The 16567-nt window shown below is 39.9% G+C and overlaps 1 protein-coding gene across 1 annotated transcript; it reads right to left on the bottom strand.

The window, feature by feature from the left end:
- Window positions 1-1462: 1462 nt before the first annotated feature.
- On the bottom strand, window positions 1463-16110 carry LOC114636071 (cytochrome P450 3A11-like). The gene is made up of 9 exons (XM_028784369.1): window positions 16002-16110; window positions 15835-15923; window positions 15417-15565; window positions 12681-12808; window positions 11715-11784; window positions 8973-9133; window positions 5688-5914; window positions 3891-4053; window positions 1463-2286 (listed from the first exon to the last, which is right to left on the bottom strand). The coding sequence occupies exons 1-9, from the start codon at window positions 16092-16094 to the stop codon at window positions 2191-2193; spliced, it is 1176 nt and encodes a 391-aa protein (XP_028640202.1). The 5' UTR covers window positions 16095-16110; the 3' UTR covers window positions 1463-2190.
- Between the last annotated feature and the right edge of the window lie 457 nt (window positions 16111-16567).

Raw genomic sequence — 16567 nt, forward strand, 5'->3', positions numbered from 1 at the left:
AACAACCTGGTATTTCAACTCCCTCCTTCCTGATGCTGTCCAGAGACTTGCTTTCAAAACAACTTCAGAACGTGGGGCTGATTCCCGATAGACTTGATTCATCTAGCCTCTCAGACAGATCCCAGAACTTCAGATAAACCCTGAGGTTTCGAGACATACAGAGACTGGATAATAAATGCTAAAGCTAGTTACCTTATTTCTAACCAATGTTTCTTATTTTCCTACCCTTCCCTGCTCCTTTAAAAGAAATCTTCATTGCCCCTATTCAGCAGGAAGAAATTGTGGAGAGTCATCATCCTGATCCTTTGGGTTAGGGTGTGCAGTTATTGTTACTTTATAAATTATAGATAGTCATTTTTAGGAACAATTTTTGAATGGTCATAATTTTGAACAGGAAGTAAATATATGGGATGGATTACTGAATTTATTCTTAAGCAAAGCATCATATAGCCATAAACTTATATTGGTACAACTCTTTATAACTGATGCAAATTGAAGTTATCATTTCTTACGTTGGTACAGAATTTATTTATGGATAAAGATTTAAGGTTTTCATTGGTGTAAATCTTTGTATATTGATATAAAATCTGAATTAATATTGTTACTCTTAGAAAGGCATTGTGTCTATGCAACTTGTGAAAACAAAAGGCTTTGACCCACACAGTCCTTCCAGCTACTATTACAAACTGTTTAGGATGATTAAATAAGGCAAGTTGAGGATCAGAGAGTAAAACCATGACTATAGTAGATTCTAATTTAATTATAATAAAGTGTTTTGAATATTATTCAAGTAGAAATAGCTAAGAGTAGTCAAGGATTAACAGTTTTTATATACTTTATATAGATAGTCTTCAAAAACCACAGAAATCCACAGAATATGACAGATTATTAAATTTAGATATTAAATATTTAGATCATTATTAAAGATCATTTGACTATAAGTCATGTCTGCTCCTCACAGTATCACATTACAGTTTAAAGAAGATATTGAGCATCGTTTACTCCAGGCAGAGTTTCTTATTGTGCCAAGGTAGCCACTAGGCAAGAATTACCCTAATTCATCTGAAGACAAAGAATACTTTCCAGAAAAGGATGCAAGGGCTGGGTAGTCAGCACCTTAGCTCTTCCAAGATAGAGTAAGCTAGTCTTTTATAGCTTCTGCTTCACTGAAGGTCCATTAGATGATACTGGCCAGAAGGCTGAAGACAGATGATTCAATGTTTTGTGGTATAGGGGACTGTCCAAGTAGTCATCTGTGTCTATAATTTAGTCAAGCTTTGAAAGCTATGTTTTTGTGCTTCCTATACATTCGGGTTAAATTTAATTCATTCTCTGATTTCTGATGGGGCTGAAGACTAGTTATAGTCTCATATTCAAACTTAAATTGTTTAACATTAAGAAAGATGATGTAGTTTTGAAAGGATGGTTTTCAGATGGTGCTGCAAGGAAAATCAGAACAGAATTCACTTATAGAATTGAAATCTCTTTAATGTAAGATAGATGTTAGAACAATATACCCACATTGACAAGATTGATAGACTGTATGTTATTACTGTATATCATACCTCATAGTTTACAAAACTGTTATAATTATGTTCTGTGTATATCTGAAAGACAAGGCCTTTAGTGAACAAAATAGGGAGAATGTAGCAGCTTGTGTTCTTATGCTAATCATAATACCTCAAAAACTGTTTGTAGAGTCCCACATATAGGTTAAAGGAAACCTGCCCCCAGTTGGCTTTGATTGGCAAATAAAGTTGTCAACAGCCAATGGTTGGGAAAGGAGACAGGGACAGGACTTTTAGTGTAGAATATTGCAACTAAAACATCTGATACCAATTGTACAATTAGAGATGTCACAATAGTTCACCTTTTCTTCAAAAAATTATTGACCAAATTACAGAAACATGGTTACCATCAAAAGAAATTAACAGAGACATTCAAATGTGGATAGAGATGGTCCCACAAGAAGTGAAGGTGAATTTTCTGTTCTGTCACTGACTTGTCATCTCCTTTATATTAGATTGTAATTTGGATAGACATGGAGAAAGATCAATGGATGTAATGAATCTGTAACCACGAGTCAAGACAGTCAATTAAGCCCCATTTTATCTGGAATTCATTCATGAGATAAATTAAAGGGTTCAATGTACTTTCTGAAGAATCCAATAGAACTCCTTGAGGGGAAAGTCATGCTCCAGTTATGACTGCATCTCTTGGCACAACCTTTAGAACAATGGGTTTTGCTGGTTGAAGAAGTCCTTCTCTGCTTAATTTCACAGGTATCTGCAACAGGGGAAGAAAAATGTTGAAAAGCAATGAGTAAACCAACAAGATCCCCAGAAGAAAAGTTTAAGAAAAAGTATTTGGGATAATAATGCTTTGCAGAACCAAAAAGCTACATTTAATATCATATAATGTACATTAATTCTCCATGATTCTAAAAGATGTGTCAATTAGATGTTGAGAGCTTGCATCTAAATGTACATTATGTAAAATGGTGATTGAGAATCTATTGTAGTCAAGGCCTGAGACAAACTCATGCTAGTTTATACTACTTATGTTCTGTGCAAATTTAGAGTAAAACAGAAAGTTTAACATTTTTAACCTTATTCTTAGTTTTTATGTTATATTATTTTTTAAGTCATGAAAAGTTATGTTTGGTTTTACAAGATAACCATGAGATGATACATTTCAACTCTATTAACAGTCCCTAACTTTCAGATCATATCTCACTAATGCACTTCAGCATATTCAGGGCAAGTCTTCTCTGTAGGACAAATATTTTGCTTGCTTTTTTAGAATCTATTCTTGGCTTCCAAGGATTGGATGAATTGGAATCTCTAATTCTACAAGATTCTTTGAAAATGATTTAGCCTGATGCCTTTCAATGATGAGTGGGGAAAGCATCCAATGGAAAAAATCTTCTACTCACAGGAAAAGGAAGGGGAACAAAGTTATGGAGACAAAGAAGTGTCCATTTTAAAATGACTGGAGCTAGAAAGAGCATCTGCCTCATGCCAGGTAGGCCATTAGGTCTCAAAACTAGAACCTTGCTTAACCTGTCTAAATCCTTGTACATAATTTGAATGCTTTAGTGAAAAGGAATGCTTTAACTAAAGGCATGTGTGGATAAAGTTATACAACTGCCTTAAGAAACAGATGAAAACTAAACACATCTTTCTCTGTCTCAGAGATGAGCTTCTAAAGCCACACTCTGAGTGAGTTGTATTAGGATTTCAAAAAAGACCAGACATCTTGAGTTTCTGGATTCTCCTTGAGAGACATAGACCATGTTGGCTTCAAATTCATTAAGTAGCTAAGAATTATTTATGATACTCAATCCTCTAATTCCTGAGTGTAGTAAGTATAAGTATGTACCATCACAGCTTATTTATGTAGTCCTGGGGATTATAACTAGAGACTTGTACAAAACAGGTAAACATTTTGCCATCTGAGAAACATCCCAGACCCCATGTATGAGTTTTAAAGTTACTCTGTAATTCTAATGTACATCACTGGTTGAAAACACTGTGAGAAGAGGGCTTCTGTGATCTCTGGGAGAAGAGGTCAACACACAACAAACACTGAAGGCATGACCATGGCACCTCTGGATGGCACATGACATACCCAATCTCAAATGGACATGACTAGAATTTCAAACAGAATGCATGGAATCCTGCCACACTGGCCTACGCTGACTCCTCATAATATTAAGTTCTATTTTATACAGATATAGAACAAAAGGCCCATTAGATAAACATAGCTCATTTTGTCAGAGAACAAATTATTAAAACTCAAATATACATAATGATTTTTATACATAGAACCTTCACTTGGAAAAATGCCTCCCATAAAACACTATTTATAGAGATAGTTTTCTCCATCACCTGTGTTTCTTTACAAGGCTGGAAGGAGAAGTTCTGCAGAATTTTAGTGAGAGCGAGTTTCATATTCATGAGAGCAAACCTCATGCCAATGCAGTTTCTGGGTCCATTTCCAAAGGGCAGATATACATAAGGATCAATGCTGCCCTTGTTCTCCTTCCTGAACCTGGAGACACAATAGTAGATGACACGTTAACAAAGAATGAAAGCATAAGAACTACACATGTGAACTTACCTTTTGACATCTAACCAGTACACACAGGTAGTTTGGAAAAACTTCAGTGAACTTCTGCTTGCAAGTATTTGGCTCTGAGATGTTTATGCTAAAGGTCCTTTTCATTCTACTTCCCTTATAAGAGTCTCTATATGATAGAAATATGATAAATCCTGCTTTATCAATACTTCCTTCAACTGGAGAGATGGCTCAGAGGTTAAGAGGACTGATTGCTCTTCCCGATGTCCTGAGTTTAATTCCCAGCAACCACATGGTTGTAATGCAAACTGATGCCCTCTTCTGGTGTGTCTAAAGACAGCTACAGTGTGTGTGTGTGTGTGTGTGTGTGTGTGTGTGTGTGTGTGTGTGTGTAATCTTTTTAATAATACATCCTTGCTTAGGAACACACTAGTGTAATAGTGATGTTATGCGGTAGGAGGAACCAATCATTTTCTGATTGGATTGGAGGTTCAAATCACAGTGGAAAGTATTGCCTGGTACTCTAAATCTGGTCAAAATCTCATGGCTACAGACATCAAAGGCACTAGATGACAGTGTACTGCTGTTGTTTTGCTAAGTGAACATGGTAACAAAATGTCTTCTAAATATTCATCTCTCACATAAATTTTAGTATTGATCTCACCCTTGTACAGAAAAGTTTCAGTTTGCAATGGGAGACATTTAACGCAGAAGCTCGAGACTTCTCATAGTGTGTTGAAAATAATCACTGTTGAAGTTCTCAGCCCATCCAAAGCTCAGGAAACATCACAGAAGAAAGGACAGAAAGAATGTAAGAGCCAGTGAATGAAATGGGTGCTGTGAGTACTAACTTCTGGGCATGACATGGCCACTGCACTCATGAACTCATACCATCTGTGGACACCTACACAAGACCAAATACATCATCATTACATCATGGATGAGGAAGATGCACATGAGATGCCACCTCCTTAAGGAGATGTTTTGGAGGAGAAGAGAGATGTTTTTCTTCAATAGTGCAGCCACTGGACAGTTGACCATTCTCCAGTATTATCTCCTGCATTTATGCTTATGCAAGCAACTCTAAGTAAACTCACAAATCACAAAAAAGAGAAATCCAGAAACAAATAAGAAGAGGAAGGAGACTGGTTGAAGATGAACAGGGATTCCACATAAGTCGAAGGAAAAGAGACATGGCAATGTGAGGTCAAAATGACCAGAATTCATTATCCATTCATGTGACTGTCAAAAAAATTAAAAGGAACAAGAAAGGAACTACATCTTGAAATACTAAAAATCCATTCAGGATAATGTTGTGTTCTATCTTCCAAAAGCACATTTCATTTGAAATGCATTGAAACTGGGTACCAGCCCCACACTTAAGTGAGGCAACAACTACTTGAGGAAGAAGGAAGAAAACACTGTATATTTAAATGCTCATATCTTGTTCTCATTTGACTTCCCCTCTCCTCTTTTTTCTTCCCTTACTCTGCCATTCACCTCACAGATTAGAAATGGATGCAAACCATACTTAGATCATCTTTCTATAACAGACATGAAAGCATACACAATCCTGCAGAGTTCAGAGTGAGTTCCTGTGCTGGTACCTTTCGGGGCAGAATTCCTCAGGCTCTGGCCAGTGCTGTGGGTCATGGTGAAGAGCATAAGTAGGAATCATCACTGTTGACCCTTTGGGCATAAACACACCATCAATTTCAACATCCTTTTTACAGACTCTCTCAAGTCTATTAGCAATTGGGTATACTCTGAGGGTTTCATTCAGTACCATATCCAGGTACTCCATTTCCATCACTATATCATAGTTGGCTGGTGCCTAAGAAGAAAGAAAAAGATTTCTGCTGAGATTTTAGATTAATATTCAATTGTATCTAGTGTTGAATTCTCAGTAGGCCCAAAGTCAAGCTCAGCAGCTCAAAGGACCTTAGTATTTACAATACATTTTAAACAGGTTTTTAAATTGTTTTATTTCATATATGTAGATATTGTGCTTATGTACATTTGAGTACACCATATGAGTACAGTGCCAACAAGAGCCAAAAGAGGCCATCAGATTTCCTGTAACTAGATTCAGAGCAGTTGAGAGCTGCCATTATCATGCTGGGACTCAAATATGGATGGACCCTATGGAAGACGAGGCAGTGTTCTTAACCATTGTGCCATCTCTCAAGCTCCTTACAAAGCAGAATAACTATCACTTAGTGCCTGAAAAATGCTCAATTAAAGAAGGGTCTACTATGCAAGCCTGAGGATGAGAGCTCAGATACAAATCATTATAAAGCCTGACATAGTGATACCCATCTATAATCCCAGCAGTAGGTAAACATAGACAGGACATTTGTGGTGCTCATTGGCTAGACAACCTAACCCAATCGATAAGCTCCAAGTTTGGTAAGAGAGCCTGTATCACAAAACACGGAGGAGAGTGATTTAGAAATATACACTCTGTAGATCTGTGACATATACACTCACACATATATGTGTGCACAAATTTACATATATACATACATACACACACAAATGAACTGAGAGAGAGAGGGCGGTAGTTTGGCTCATGATTTAGACACAAAGTCTCACACCTTGGCTTCTTCTCCTATAACTATGAATAGATAGGGGGAATCATGGCACAGAGCTGAGTTAGCACAATCAAGGCCAAGGCAAGCCTATCTTAATGCACAGCTGGGACACAGCAGAGCCGGTAGTATCATTGAACCACGAAGAGAGCTGTATGTAAAGTGCATATCTTTAACATCACACAGGTTGTGTACATGTTGCTTGCTTGGTACTCTTGTGGTCCGAGATAATAGACACACCAAGCCTCACCATTCATCACAACAACCTTCCATTGCCATGATAGGAGTTATTGTAATTTTTTCTTCTGTGGCAGTTTTATGATAATTTCAAAATGGTCCTGGGAAAAACTGATGCTTGTATTCTTGTTACAAATTATCAAGGGCTGCTCAAATGGCTCAGTGAGCAAAGCACCTACGACTAAGCCTACTGACATGATTTGGACCCTTAAAACACATGTAGTTGAAAGAGAGAAGAACTTCCTTCAGGTTGCCCTTTGACCTACACACATAGTACACATGCCCACATACATGTGTACCAATCCTACATCTGATAGAGGGCTAATATCCAATATATACAAAGAACTCAAGAAAGTAGACACCAGACAACCAAATTACCCTATTAAAAAATGGGGTATAGAGCTTAACAAAGAATTTTCAATGGAAGAAACTCGAATGGCCGAGAAGCACCTAAAGAAATGTTCAATGTCCTTAGTCATCAGGGAAATGCAAATCAAAACAACTCTGAGATTCCATCTCACACCAGTCAGAATGGCTAAGATTAAGAACTCAGGTGATAGTAGATGCTGGCGAGGGTGTGGAGAAAGAGGAACACTCCTCCATTGTTGGTGGGACTGCAAGATGGTGCAACCACTTTGGAAATCAGTGTGGCGGTTCCTCAGAAAATTGGACATAGCATTACCCGAGGATCCAGCTATACCACTCCTAGGCATATACCCAGAAGATGCTAGAACATATAACAAGGACATATGCTCAACTATGTTCATAGCAGCCTTATTTATAATAGCCAGGAGCTGGAAAGAACCCAGATGTCCTTCAACTGAGGAATGGATTCAAAAAATGTGGTATATTTACACAATGGAGTATTACTCAGCTATTAAAAACAATGAATTCGAGAGGTTCCTAGGTAAATGGATGGAACTAGAAATTATCATCCTGAGCGAAGTAAGCCAATCACAAAAGAACACACATGGTATTCACTCACTGATTATTGGATATTAGCCCAGAACCTTGAAATGCCCAAGATGCAACTCACAGGCCACATGAAGCTCATAAAAAAGGAAGACCAAGTGGGGGTGATTCAGTTCTTCTTAGAAGGAGCAACAAAATACTCAAGGGAGCAAACATGGAGACAAAGTGAGGGACAGAAACTGAAGGAGGGGCCATTTGAAGACCTTTCCACCTGAGTATCCACCCCATATGCAGTCACCAAAGGTAGATGCTGATGTGGAAGTCAGGAAGTACATGCCGATAAGGGCCTGATATGGATGTCTCCTCAGAGGCCTTCAAGAGTCTGACATATTCAGAGGCAGATGCTCACAACTAGCCATTGAACTTATCATGAGGTTCTCAATGGAGGAGTTAGAGTGAGGACTGAAGGAGCTGAAAGGGTTTGTGGCACCATGAGGAGAGCAACAATACCAACCAACCACAGCTCCCAGGGTCCTAACCACCAGACTGGGAGCACTTATGGAGGGATCCAGGGCTTCAGCTGAATATGTAAGAGTAGAGGGCCCTGCTGGCACAGGTGGAAGATGAGATCCTTGACCTCATGAAGGCTGGACGCCCCAGGGGGTGGGAATTTTGAGGGTGTGGAAGTGGGAGTGGGGGGGGGGAGGGGGGGGTTACCACCCCCGCCCAGAAGGAGGAGGCCTCGGGGGGGGGGGGCCCCCGGGGGGGGGGGGGGATGGGGTAAGGGGATAACATATGAAATGTAAATAAAATATCCAATAAAAAAAAAAGACTTCTAACCAGAAAGATGGTTCAGTGGTGTGAATACACAAAAATATATACACACCACATATACAACATACATACACTAACTTTTACTCATTTTCTCTGTCTCTCTCTTGCTCTCTTGCTCTCTCTCTCTCTCTCTCTCTCTCTCTCCCTCCCTCCCTCCCTCCCTCTCTCTCTCTCTCTCTCTCTCTCTCTCTCTCTCTCTCTCACTCACACACACATACACACACAAACACACAGACAAACATATACACACACAACATTGCAGGTAACAAGGTGTCTTTGTTGAGGCTTCTCCTTTTCCTTCCTATACCATCCACTCACCTTATTGGGCAGAGCCCTGTCAATCTCCTCCTGCAGTTTCTTCTGGATATCAGGGTGAGTGGCCAGGGAATACAGGACGAAGGAAAGTGTGATGCTGGTGGTTTCATAGCCAGCAAAAATAAAGATTACTGACTGGGCTGTGATCTCCGTGTCAGACAGGGCTGGAAGTAAAAAAACATCTCAGGTAAGCCATGTCAGGATAGACCATCACAGAGGGCATGAGGAGAAAATAAATGAGCCTCCATGTTCCTAGAGAGACTATGGAAATGCCATTCAGTCACTCTATGACTATCGTCACCGTGACAACTTCATGACACATCCAAAAATAGAGAACGTTTCAGGCAGGTTGTCCCAATGTTAATGCTGTTTCTTATCATCTCCAGTGGGCAGCTTCAAGACATGGACTTTCTTTTTTTGTAAATTTCATTTTTATTTATCAGTATTTCTGTATGTGTGGGGGTGCCATGTGTTTGAGGAGGGTGCCAATGGAGCTGAGAAGAGGGCATCTAATCCCTTAGAGAAGGAGTTACAGAAGGTCCCTGATATAGATTAAGGTGGCTTTTTAAATTTTATTTATTTATCTGTGTTTGTCTAACTTCCTGTAGAAGCCAGAAAATGTCATTAAAGCCCATAGAGCTAATGTTACAGTTAGTTGTACATCTACCATGAATGATGTGATTATGGTAAATTATGGTAAATTCTTTCTCCCAGTTGCTGTAAGTCCTTGCTATTAAACTGAAACTGAACAATAAATAGACAATCAATTACGATTTTTAAAAATAATATTTATTTTAGCAATCAAAAATGAAAGAGAAGGCCTGAGGATATGCACTTCAGAAGATGGGCTGCTTCCCTGGTATTTAGAAAGCCCTGGGTTCAGTCCCCAGCACTCTATACACCAGGGTTAGGTTTGTGTTCTGGATTACACTGGAAGATTGACTGGAGAGAAGAGAGCCAGTGATGGAAAAATTCTGCTTCTCAGTAGCAGGAAGAATCAGCAACTCAAGAACTGATCAATGACTGCTTCCTAGAAGCTCTTTTTATTGTTACACAAAAGGCAAGTTTAGCAAGTCAATTTCCACAAACCCAAAATGTCTCATCTGATAGAGGGCTAGTCTTGAAAGACCCATCACCTAAGCAGTTCTCAGCCATAGGAGACTGCCTTGTTTGACAGGCTTGTCTTCACACTAAGTTAAGCACAGGCTCTGAGAATGTTTCCAAAGAACACCATAAAATCTCATATAACAATCACTGACAAAGGACTACTTGAAAGCTGAAGTGACACCACTCCACATTTGTGCCAGATAAAATAGTTCTGCTAAAACACTGCTGCATGGTAGCACATGCCTTTAGTCTCAAGAATTAAAGGTCATTCACAAGCACATTGTGAATATGGGTCAGGCTGGACTATATGGACCATGTGACAAAAGGAGGAGTGAGTATAGAAGAACTTGAAGTTATCTGATCACATGTAAGGGTTTCAAGTGGTCAAACAGGAAAAGTGTTGAAACACAAAGTATTCGATCACTTTTTAAAATAAACATGGTGACCCAGAATTATACTGCTACATGATAATAGAATAGGTCAGAATGGAAGACTCTCTTTCCATTAGCTACTGATGCACATACATAGAACAAAGTCTGGAATTGGAATGGCATCAGTTTGCAGACATGATACTAACAATGATTTTAAATTAAAATACAGGTGGGGCAGCACACCCATGTAACCACAACTCTGTGGATCATTGGGACCTCCAGGCTTCCAGCCTAACCTCAAGTTTAACAAATTTAAAAAAAAACAGTTGAGCAGTGGTGGTACACACCTTTAATCCCAGCACTTGGGAGGCAGAGGCAGGAGGATTTCTGAGTTCCAGGCCAGCCTGGTCTACAGAGTGAGTTCAGGACAGCTAAGGCTATACAGAGAAACTCTGTCTCGAAAAACCCAAATAAATAAATAAATAAATAAATAAATAAATAAATCCCTGTCTCCCAGGAAACAAGATGGAGAGTGCTTGAGCAAGATACTGTGTGCTCTCATCTGTTAACTGTTCACACACGTAGGGGTATGCACATGTGTACGTACTTCTGCACATGCTTGTACTACACAAAGAAGATTAAAAATCTGTCAGTGATTTTTATGGGTTTTTGAGATAAAGTTTCTCTGTGTAGCCCTGTCTGTCCAGGAATCTATTATTTAGACCTGGCTGGCCTTGAACTAACAGAGATCCATCTGTCTCTGCCTCTCTGCCCAGGTCTCAATGATTTTTAAGTACATAAAAGAATGAAGAGGACTAGTGAATTTGTACAAAGGGGCTTTCCCCAGAAGCTACTTAGATATCACACAAAGGAAAAGTAAATCTTTGCCATGGATTAAGCTAGAGAGCACATGTACAACAGGGGATCCCATACAGGTTCAGCACCATGTAGGTACATCCCCCATGACAGTATGTTTAGACACCGATGTCTAGGCAGGCTGCATGCTGGGAAAGACACAAACAACACCTATGCTCACCCAGGTAACAAACAGACAACTGGAGATGTCCATCATGGCCACCCTTCATGTTATGAGCCAACTTTTGCCATGAGCATCCAGAAAATTCCATGTTGATAATAGCCACATCTGTCTTTCAGCAACTCAACAGAGGTTGCCCTCTACCTAGAAAAGCCTCCTTACATATATTCTGAGTGAACCACTGACTCCCCAAGAGCTTCCTTGTCCATTGATCAGGAAGGGCTGGCTTACCTTGATGAGACTCTTTGTCTTTGGAATTATTATGAGCATTCATCATCAGCTGGAAAAGATCTACTCGGTGCTGGAAGCAGAAAGAAAAGTTGCAAAAATGGAAGGTCAATGCTAAGGTCAGAAATCACAGGTGGATCAGGAGTGCAGAAGCTTTATTTTCTCATTTCTGAGAACGTGGTTCTCTTAAATTCACAACTGTGGCTAGAATTGCTTGAGTCCTCAAGGAGCAAAACCAGGAGTGGATAAACCAGGAACCCTCCAGCTTCCACACCAACCTCTTTTACAGTCAATTACAATAGATAGAATTTGAAATAAACACTTTTATTCTTTGAAAATGTTATTGAAGGAAAGGAAAATAATATTCCCCTTTTTAATCATTTTTATTGGTTACTAGAGAGTTTCATACATGCACACAGTCAGACATGGTCATCTCCACCCCACTGTTTCCTCCATCCAATTCCTTCTATATCATCGGTAACATTTCTTCCTCCACAGTCCATGTCCTCTCCTTACTTACCCACTGAGTCCAACTAGTCCTGATTACACATGCATGGTTGTGGGGCCATCCAATGCCTCATGGGAAATCTACCTGTGTCCACACCCTCCCTCCACAGCTATCAACTGCCATTGTTCCTCAGCAAAGGACTTGAGTTTGGAGAGATTCTTTCCCATGTATGCTGGAGTTTTGACAGTCTTGATCTTGCTCAGGTCTTGTGCCAGGCCAATTTTTTTCTTTATTTCAATCCTTATGAGCAGTACCCTAGTTTTCATTCCTATTGCTAAGGGTTAATTCCTGCCTTATTCTCAATCAACTTTCTTAAAATCCAACTTTTCCTCCCAAGAAAATATAAATATTCTTTCTCTCTAAATATAGCCTTCTCTGTCTAATGTTACCACACAGTTCACATGTACACAGCCCAACATGTTATCACACTGTGAACCTCTCATGAAACCACCATGTTTTACCTTCTGCTTAGAATCCATGCGGTTTTCCTTCATTCTGTCCACAAATTTTTTGAAAAATGCTATTGAATCCTTATGGAACATAGAGATATTTAACATTTCATATATTGGGATAAGGAATGGAAAGAGTACTGGAAAACAATTAAAAGAAGTTTTGATTAAAATGCAAGTTTCATTCAAACAAATCATAAAGCAATCTCTAGAATAAGTCAACAGTGTCTCAACCAAAAGCCATTCTCTCTGTGACCTTGCTCACACTGGGTCAGCACCATACTTCTTTTTCTGTGCTTTGGAGTAGCCAAAGCTGCAACCTGACTCTTAAATTAATCTCTGCTCCTGGAGTTCATGTGGATTCAGAAAGAAAATACAGGGGCCATTAAGATGGCTAAAAAACAAAGGGTCCTGCAGACAAGCCTAATAACCTGAATTTGATCCCTAGATTCCACTCTGTAGAAGGAAAGAACCAACCGCTGCAAGTTGTCTTCTAATCTCCACATGCCACACAATCACCAAGGCATGCACATGTGCTGGCACACACACAAGAACAGCCAAGAGAACCCTGTCTCAAAAAAAGAAAACACCCAAGCTCAAAGACAGGTTACCAAAAAGCATGAAGAATGAAAAAGCACATACTCTCCTTCACTTCCAGATTCTAGCTTATATGAATAACTATGTAAACAGTTCTACGTGTAGATATCATCTAACACTTACAAGCAGACACCTAGGATAATAGTAGGTAACAAGGATGGAATGTAGACAAAGGGACACATGAGCTGTCCATAGAAATATAATTAACATGGAAAGTATTAACCCTAAATGACACAGCATGGCTAACTGTACCCAGAAAATAAATACACACACACACACACACACACATATATATATATGTATATGTATATGTATATGTATATGTATATGTATATGTATATGTATATGTATATACATATAACCAGTTAGCACTCCCAGAAGAGTCAGGTTTTATTCCCAGCATCCCCATGCTTGCTGTCAACCACCTGTAACTCCAGTACAAGGAGATTCAAGACCCCATTAGGCACTTCATGCATGCAGCCAAAACACCCATACACAGAAAATAAAATAAATCTTATAAAATTGATAAAGAAATTAAGCTATGTAACAGAAAATCTAGCCAGGCAGTGGTGGTGCATGCCTTTAATCCCTGAACTCAGAAGGCAGGGGCAGGTTGAGCCAGGAGAGCTCAAGACCAGCCTAATCTAAACAGGGAGTTCAGTAATACCCAAAGATGAACAACAAAAAAAACCAAAACCTGGACCCTAAAAAGAGAGAGAGAGAGACAGAGACAGAGACAGAGAGACAGAGACAGACAGAGACAGAGACAGAGATGGAGACAGAGACAGAGAGGAATAAGATCTAAACTCATACATTAAAACATCTAAGTCCTGCATTTATGGCAGACATTCATATGTACAGTAAGCTCAGCTACTATAGACAATGCATGTTCAGTTGCTTTATATGTTAAAATTCCACTTACTTTTTAACTCAGCAATGCTGATTCTGACTATAACCCCAAACCATAAAACCAAATACTTAAACATGACCTTCTATATGAAGGCTCATCCCAGTGAAATTCATGGCGAACATGTGAGACTGACGTCAGTGTTCATCAACAGACAGGGAGTATAATCTGCTCATGAACACAGGACATAGTGACATTCCTTTCATTTAATATTGTGCTAAATGAAAGAGGCCTGTCACAGAGACCACATAGTCAACGATCACATTGATGGGAAATGCCCAGAATACTCAGATACAGAGGAAGTGAACTGGTGGGTGCTTAGGTCAAGATTGCTTGAAAGTTACAACACGGCCAGAACAAAGTCCTCTATGATTGACACTGGTAATGGGCCAGGTGGGCCTTCAGTCAATGCCGATTTCTAAGGAATCTAAGTACTGATAGTAAGGGGCTGTTGAGTGCTGAGTCCCAAATGGAGCATCTATATCAGCATCCCCATGCAGCAAGGCTAAAGGAACATGATGAAAGAGGGTGTGGAAATAAAGTCAGGGACAGGAATGGGGCAGTGAAATCCCATATCCAGGACATGGCGTGGCCCTCTCCTGAACTGACTGCATCAGATCCAGACAATAATATTTGTCAGCATCCTAGCACACAGCACTGAATGGACTCAACCAGCTACCAAAGCAGAAAACGGGAGCAGAAATTGGGAAGAAGATTTGTTGAAGTGTCTAAGTGATGTGAGAAGTAAGAGTTAGGGGTGGGTGTAATTGGGACAGATGGTATACCTGTATGATATTGCAACCATGGAGAGTTCTGGACGTACAGAGGGCCAAATTTGTATTTATACAAATTAGTATTTATATAAATGGAAGAATTCTAAAATAAAACCAATGCTCAGAGGTGCACACTGTTATCTCAGCCCTCAGGACGCAGAGGTAGAGGGATCACTGTAAGTTCAAGGCCAACCTGGTATACACAGCAACTTCCAGGCCAGCTAAAGCTACATTGTGCTAAGAACTTGTCTCAAAAAAAAAAAAACACACAGTTCAAAAACAGAAATAATTAGGCTACATGTCTTTGAATGTTCTAAAATTACTGAACTGTGCCTTTAGGGGATGAGTTACACGGCAAGTGAACTACACTACTAGAGCGAATCGTTTGGGGAAGTGAGGAAGAGAAAGGCAGAACTGACAAACATGGCCACAGACAAAAGCAATGATCAAAAGGCAGAACTGTCCATTCACCTGCTGACAAGATCAATGGATCAAAAAAATCCACTCTTAAGAGCTTCTTGGCTTTCTCCACAAAAGGATCCTTTGGGTTGTTGAGGGAATCAATATTCACTCCAAATGTCGTGCTGGTGATCACATCCATGCTGTAGGCACCTAACACTCTGAGGAGAGAGAAGGGTGGGAATTTACACATGTATCAGGGGCCAGGAAAGAATTCTAGGAGATAGGCAAAGCCACCTCAGTATGGACCAAGCCCTGCTCAGCCTTCCTACCATCTACTCCTGCTAACTTCTTTCTCTCATTTCTTTCTCTTAAACTGTGTATGATGTCATCAGGTGTCTAAAGGGGCAAGGACAAGCAGCTGGACCATGTGAACTGCACCCCAGGTGCCCTTCCTCTCCCAGAACCAGAGTGATGGACCAGCACTCACTCTCTCACAGAAACAGGCTTCCCTTTCTCTGCCTCTCGCCTCAAGTATTTTACCAAAATGTCTCCATACTGCTCGATGATAGGGAACATCTGAACAAAACAGAAAAGCATCCACAGTTAGGATGGGACTCCAGTCACACAGGATGCAGTTAAAAGAATTTCACTCACCTCCTTGAGTTTTCCACTGGTGAACGTGGGGGACAACAAGGCTCTGTATCTCTTCCATTCCTCATCCTTAGATATAGTGACGGATTTATTCATAATCCCCACTGGACCAAACTCCTAGAGTCAAAAAAAAACCAACCTCAGAATGCCTCACAGCCTATGAGAAATCAGCTGTACACTCTGCTTCCTATTTTAATTCCAACCCTTTATATTCTGGGACCCTTTTAAATGGAAATGTCTCTATGGTTGGAAAACTAGGTACAGGGGTGGAGAGAAGAAGAGAACAAGACTTAGTCGATCTCTACAGCTGTGCAGATGGTGTTAGGCTTAAAGAAAGATAGAAAGTTAATTAGAAAGTTAATTTTTTGTCTGAAAAATTCTCCAGTTCTGTATTCACAACATGAGAAATATGAAAAGGATGTCTTTATATGCTGTGTGTCTGTCTGTCTGTCTGTCTCTCTCTGTCTCTCTCTCTCTCTCTGTCTCTCTCTCTCTCTCTCTCTCTCTCTGTGTGTGTGTGTGTGTGTGTGTGTGTGTGTGTGTGTGTGTGTGTGTGTGTGTACATATGA

The sequence above is a fragment of the Grammomys surdaster genome, unplaced genomic scaffold (assembly GCF_004785775.1).
Source record: "Grammomys surdaster isolate TR1022 unplaced genomic scaffold, NIH_TR_1.0 121737, whole genome shotgun sequence".
Taxonomy (NCBI): domain Eukaryota; kingdom Metazoa; phylum Chordata; class Mammalia; order Rodentia; family Muridae; genus Grammomys; species Grammomys surdaster.

Bases quoted from the DNA above. Each gene is read 5' to 3' on its own strand.
- LOC114636071 (XM_028784369.1), bottom strand. From the start codon at position 16,094: ATGAATAAATCCGTCACTATATCTAAGGATGAGGAATGGAAGAGATAC. The intron at 11,785-12,680 runs GTAAAACATGGT...TTCTGCTTCCAG, and splicing joins GCATGGATTCTAAGCAGAAG to CACCGAGTAGATCTTTTCCA. The intron at 9,134-11,714 runs GTAAGCCAGCCC...TTTTACTTCCAG, and splicing joins AGACAAAGAGTCTCATCAAG to CCCTGTCTGACACGGAGATC.